At 47.3% G+C, this 6,566-nt stretch overlaps 1 protein-coding gene across 1 annotated transcript; it reads left to right on the forward strand.

Annotated features, from left to right (window-relative positions):
- Positions 1–4,448: 4,448 nt before the first annotated feature.
- H6S33_007555 (uncharacterized protein) lies at positions 4,449–5,667 on the forward strand (the record flags this gene model as incomplete). Its single annotated transcript, XM_044838918.1, has 3 exons — positions 4,449–4,913; positions 5,000–5,035; positions 5,089–5,667. The coding sequence occupies 3 exons, from the start codon at positions 4,449–4,451 to the stop codon at positions 5,665–5,667; spliced, it is 1,080 nt and encodes a 359-aa protein (XP_044689091.1).
- Between the last annotated feature and the right edge of the window lie 899 nt (positions 5,668–6,566).

The raw sequence follows: 6,566 nt of genomic DNA on the forward strand, positions 1-6,566 counted from the left end.
AAAAAAGAGTATCTCGATATTTTGTCGACGAAAAAGCGTTTTTGATTTTTCGAGAAGAAGGGAAAAAAAGAAAAAGACTTTGTCGGGGAGGAAAGTCGGTGATTGGTTAGAGGAAAGAGCTGAAGCGAAAAAGCGAGGAATTTCAAGTCCTACGAGGAGTAGTGGCGCGGGGGAAGTTGATTTGGAAAAAGAAGAGGAAGAATGGCAAAGAGGGAATCTTGGGTGAATTATGACGTAAAGCGTTGGAGCTGCTTCGATTTATTGTTCGAGGTTTGTTACGAACAGAGGGATACTTGAACACTCGGAGGTATGAATACACCCAGGTTGAGTCAAAAGGGGAGCTAAGCTTGTGTTAGGAATTGGTGAAATGGTGAAGATCAGGAATAGGATTGGTGGTGTTGAGGAAGGTGATTGTGGATGAGTGGGGGGGTAAGTGTGAGAGGTCGCGAGTTCCGTTTAAATACATAATTTACTTGATCATGATTGTGGGGGGCTCTTGGCTAATAATTCAGATTAGGCTAGCTCGCTTTCAAAAGTACGCTAGCGCGAAAAATGCGTTGAACGAAGTGACGGGTTATGGGGGTAAGAGCTTATATCGCTCTCTGATTGGCTATTCCATGTGAACCAGCAACCCTAACCCAACTATTTAATACTTGCGAGACCGAGTTCCAACTAACTCACGTGACGCTAATTGTTTGCTTTTTTCTCTGCTCACAGGTCATATGATTTAATTGGAACTTGGCCTCACGAGTATGTTTTCGACTGTACGCTAGAAGGCAGTTACTAGAAAACAATCCAGGGCCTTCGTTCAGGGCATACGACTGCCTCCGGGCCTACAGGATCTATAGGGTCAGAGTCTGGGGGTGTCGTGCCAAGTAACATGTAACCACCAACCTATCATTACCCGGCTAAGCGTGCGTTATCATTGGTACAAGTATCTCTCGAGATCTCGCTATCCGAGCTACTAACTTGAAGTCAATGACGGATGAGGATAAAGAGGACTGATCAACAAAATATCATTAACTTTAGTAGAGTATAGACCAAAGAGCTCAAACCCTTCTAGCATCTAGCCATATGTAGAGCAATAAGTCCCATCGACAGATACTCCTATGCTGTTGAAGGTTAATGCGAAAAGAGATGTTCTTGAGGTCAACTATGTACTATAGGCGGATAGTGATACAGGATACCTTGGGGTTTCTACAATCTCTAGCTCATTTTTACACAATTTAGGATCGGCGCGACCCATTACTTCTCGCGGTAGTCCTGATTTCTCCGAACTATGTCGCTTTGTTAAGAACAGCAGTTACGTCAAGTAGTATTTGGAAAGCAGGGATATGTTACAACGTGATTGGTTCACACAACGTCATGTCTTGGCAACATAATAACACATACTCTATGTATCTCGTTGTTGGCGCATAGAAACGTTAAACAGGATTACGACAAGACAGGAAAGAAAGCTTGAGATTTAGGTAGAGTAGAAGAAATCGCCTATATTTTTTTTTTTATAAATCGTAATATTAAAAGTGCCAGTGGAAATCGTGCTCGTTGGTTGTGATCATTGGTCTTGGCGGCAACCAGATCAGTGGAAGACATACATACGAGTGACAACTCATGAACGAGGTAGGCTATGGAGTTACGAGTGATATACCATGAACCGCTGAACAGTTCCGCGCGACGGAAGTCCATATGGTCTTTGTTGCAATTACGAAATTTATTAAACAAGCAGAAGTCATGGTATAAGTATTTGAAGGTCAAATTACAGATATGCGAAGGGCATGTATGTCTAATGGATATCAAGACCTTCAGGATCATTTCCACCTGAAAAGTATCTTGAGAGCTTTATTTAACATTCCTATGGCGGGGTGCGTAAGTAAGTACTTGTATGTGTTGTCTCTACTATACCGCATAACGCGAATGATGGGGAAAAGTTATAATCTGTTTTGGAATTCCCTAATAATAATATGTCGGGTTCCTTAAGTACTAGTACTTAGTATACACAATCTCGCGGTATTCTTAACGAAGCGTCATGCTGCGGGCGTGATATTGCTAAAGGTTCAAACCCACGCTCAGGTGTCTTTTTTATTCTTTTTTTCGAACTTTTCAAGCCTGATTCTTTCACAGCAGGAGCTCACTCTCGCCACATATACAACATGTGGATCTCTGCACATCTAGAGCGCCTGAGGTTGAGCAAATCGCAGTGTTCTTTAGAGGATCCGGGGCTATTCTTGGAGTCTCGCGATCTTGCCACGTGGAAGGGTGTCTATATCTGTCCTGTATTAGTCATAAAGACTATAATAAGCCCACCCTCAAAAGCGAGTCCAAGCCCCTCCTTTCAACGGGGTGCGTGGCCGAGTTGTGAACACTTGGACTTCTGCAAATTACCCAAACCCTGTCACACCGTGCAGGTGGGCTCTGGACGAGATCACGTTCGGTCCCCCGCTCAGGTGTGTTTTTTTTGTTCTAGTCTTTTTTATAATTATCTGGATCTCCATTCTCATGCGATATTGAATCTTTGTGGCTCTATGCCTCTAGAGGACTTGTTGTCGAGTAAATCACAGCTTTGTTGAAGACATTCACAGCTATTAGCGAGGCTCATTGAGGCTCGAGATATGGCCACGTAGAAAAATGTACGTAACAGTCTATATTTGTCCTTGTATTAGTCAGAAACACCCTCCTAGGCTTGCCCTTAAAGGGCAGCGCAGATACATCCTTTCAACGGGGTGCGTGGCCGAGTTGTGGACACTTGGACTTCTGCAAATTACCCAAACCCCGTCACACCGCGCAGGTGGGCTCTGAACGAGATGATGTTCAATCCCCCGCGCAGGTGTGAGTTTTTTTTGGTTGTAGTTTTTTTGTAATTTTATGGAGCTCCATTTCCATGCGATAGTGAATCTGTATAGCTCTAAGCCTCTCGAGAGCTCGTTGTTGAGTAAATCGCAGCTTTTCTTTAAAGAATTCACAGCTGCTCTTGAGGCTGATTGAGGCTCGAGATCTCGTGATCTGGCCACGTAGAAAAATGTACGTAACAGTCTATATTTGTCCTGGTATTAGTCACAAAATCCCTCCTAAGCGTGCTCTCAAAGGACAGCAAGGACACACACTTCCAGCGGGGTGCGTGGCCAAGTTGTAAACACTTGGACTCAGCAAATCACCCAAACCCCGTTACACCGTGCAGGTGGGCTCTGAACGAGATGCGTTCAATCCCCCGCGAAGGTGGGAGTTAACAAACTTTTGCAACTTTTTTTGTCGGTTTTTATAGCTTTGGAATGTGGTCTGGGATAGGTGTATGCCTGTTTGTGCGTTGTAATTTGACTGGTTGTTCGTTGTTTTATTGCTGCTGGGTAAAATGTTCTTCGAAGCGTGGTGAGGGCGGTATGGGTTGTACACCTTTGTGTAGTAGCTATCCCTCACTCCCCCCCACCTCTCCCCCCTTGGGTTGGTTCCTCGTCAGAGGTCAAATTGCGACTGAGGATACAGAATCCTGACTGACATTTTGTTTCCGGAGTAGTCGCCTGCCCAAAGGAGAACAGAAATGTCACATCTTAAAAGCTGAGAATAACAGCTTTCAGATACGTAAGGTTGTGAGTAGTGGCCCACGAGCGAGTGCGTTAGACGATCATCCTCACTTCGCAATCGAAACATCGTCCAGCTCAAACGTGATCAGCCCGGGGCATCAAGGAACGCCATCGCTTTGAAGCTCGTCCCGTCGATTTTGGAGCAATGGCGAAACTGATTGAAGGACGGGCAGGGACTGTTGGTAGTCAAGAGGAATGGTGTTAGGCCGATGTTGAGCAAATTGATTTGCTGAAAAACAGTACTCGTCGTTCGTCGTTGCCCAAAACGACCCTACAGCTAAGGGGCGGGTTGATTGCAGGTCTGCTGTTCTGGAGGCGCCTTTTAAGTCAGCTTCAATTTTCTGGTATTACTGTCGACAATGAAGGTTTGAGGGGTTGTTTACGTTTGGGTCTGGGGATAGCAAGCATTACTGATTAGCAGACCACATTTCCTTCCTCTAATTGTCGGGCATGATAAGAATACGAAAAGGTCGATGGTCACCCGATTCGTGGAAGGTCCCTATGTGCTGGTGGTGATGGTGCTGGTGATCGTGGTGGTGACGGTGAGCGGAATCACATTCAACAGGCATAAAGCTGTTCCTGCAATTGCTCCGTCGAGGATGCAGAACACGATGGGAAGATAGAAAATCCTATTGCTGCTTCATTGGGACCAGGTTCCATCCAGCTGTGATAATATTTCACATGCTACGTCGATTTCATCCAAACCAAGTCTAGCTTGGCGCATGGCACCATAGAATGGACGGCCGCAAGCTCCCCCACTAGTGCTAAGCTGCGAGTTTTCGAACACCTTCTGACCTTCCCCAAATTCAAACCAACGCTCAGGAACACCAACAACCAAACTGGCAAGCGGAAATAGAAATCAACAAGCCTTCAATGGCGACTAATCTCCCCTTTCCACCGCACACACCCGGCGCCCAGGTGCACCGGAAGCGACGCTACACCTGCTGCACACGCAACTGGAGCTGGACTCCGAGCTGCCCGAGAGCTTCGCGCATTCCTGTTGCTAGGCAACGACTTGCTCGCCGACCCTCGGCTGCTCCTGCCACAAGGGGAGCAGCAGCTGAAGTCAAAACGGCAGTTCCTACCACAAAGGGAACGATGGTTACTGCGACGGTTAAGAGACGATTCGGATTCAACGCGGCGAAGAAAGATACAGGGGAATTGAAAACTGCGCCGAAAAGAGCAGGCGAGCATGAGAAAGGTTGTATGGCTTCAGGTCCTGGCCCGTGCAGTGTGACGGGGTGCTTTAGCTCGGTGTCAAAGCATAGAGCGAAGTTCGAGCACCTGTCGTCGCCGACGGTGGAGAAGTCGCCGGAGATGAGGAAGGTGCCTGTTAAGGTGAATAGCCGTTCCTGTCTTTCTTCTTTACTTGCATATGGCAGGTGAATTGAGGAATCAAGTTTCTAACATAAAATGTTTTGTAGACGTACTGGGTCCGCACAGGAGGGAAGAAGGAGGAAGTATTTTTCTGCCTCTCTACTCATGAGAACGCAACAGTGCTAACATCTAGCAGGAAAACCGACGCCCTGCCCCACCAACAAGAACAAAGCTCCCAGCCCCAGGCCATCGAGCTGCCTTTATCAAGTGCGAAGGAAACGGCCACGGCTCCATCGGCCGCCGCATCCGACCTGCCCTCGCCGGCCTCTTCGAAACCGGACCCCCCCACCTCGAGCCGAACAACATCCCCAGACCTCCCCCACTCCCCCTCAAGGACTGCCGTCTCGCCGCTCCACCACCTTCCCCAGTCACCGCTGGGAGTACACTGCGCGCACCACAGCCTGTCATCACCGCGGTGCGAGCAGTCAACGCTCCTGTGCTCATCCGTGAGCAGGAGGTCCTCCGGCGCCTCGATGAAGCTCACCTAAGTTCGCCCGTGTTTCGCTGCGCGGGGCCGCGCAATATGAATGACTACTCCGAGGGCGAGCTCACGATGACGTATTTTGGAGATCCCGAGGAGCAGGAGGAGTATCCGCAGCGTGCGGGGATCAGGAACTGGGTCAAGGGGACGTGGAAAAGTCTAAGGCTTACTGGCGGTGGGGAGGAAGCGAGGGTGATAGTGCTGCCGAGGGGATGGTTGGAGGAGGGGGAGTAGGTGGTCCTGGTTTGATGCTATGGTGTACTATTCATGGTGCCGCGGGCGGTGTGAGGAATGGTGGCTCTATGCGTGTATCTTAGGAAGGATTGTGGGAGTAGATTTTACATGGGTCGCAAAGCTGCACTGCAAGTTATTTTTTAGAGCAGCTTCACATTGTGCTTTATTTTCCCAGTAGACGAGATAGTCGTTGTAGATCAACACTCACAATAACTAATACTAAAACACCCCCAAGTTTGTCAAGTCTGAAACAAGGTTCATTAGTTTTGACTTCAAAAAAGCTTCTGCTCTCGACATTCCTAGAACCCATTATGCTTAGGCTACATACTCACAGACTATCACTCGTAATACCCCCACCTGAACACCAGACCCATATGAAATCCCACAACACGTTACTAAGCTGAGCATTATAATAGATTTGTGGTATCTATAATTCTCTTGCATTATATAGTCTGAACAGTCACAATTGTTTTTAAACTTGAGAAATGTCTTCACTGGTAGTGGACGGGTAATCATGGGTGATACATGTTGTATTCTATCTTTGAAATCGGTAGGTTAAGGACAAATATATTATTTTCTTTAAATACAAGTACGGCCATTTACCGCCAATGAATATTTCCTCGAGAACGCTACTCGACGATAAACCCAATTCTTAACAGTACCTAATAGTTCGGCAAAGGATATAGTAATGGCAATCAGAACACCCCACCACCCCTTCTGCAATGCCACACGCACGGAATGATCTGACTTAACAGAGTCTAGGTCTTGAAAGAACGGGAAATAAACATCGCACTTCCTTTTGCGATCAAATTGTTTTTTCGATACTCGGGTGCCGGCAGGCTCAGTGACGGTTTCTTGCTTCGATCCTGGTACGTATCAGCTTGGCGCGAGTGATAGCT

Source organism: Morchella sextelata (assembly GCF_020137385.1).
Source record: "Morchella sextelata strain SCLS chromosome Unknown scls_23, whole genome shotgun sequence".
NCBI classification, from domain to species: domain Eukaryota; kingdom Fungi; phylum Ascomycota; class Pezizomycetes; order Pezizales; family Morchellaceae; genus Morchella; species Morchella sextelata.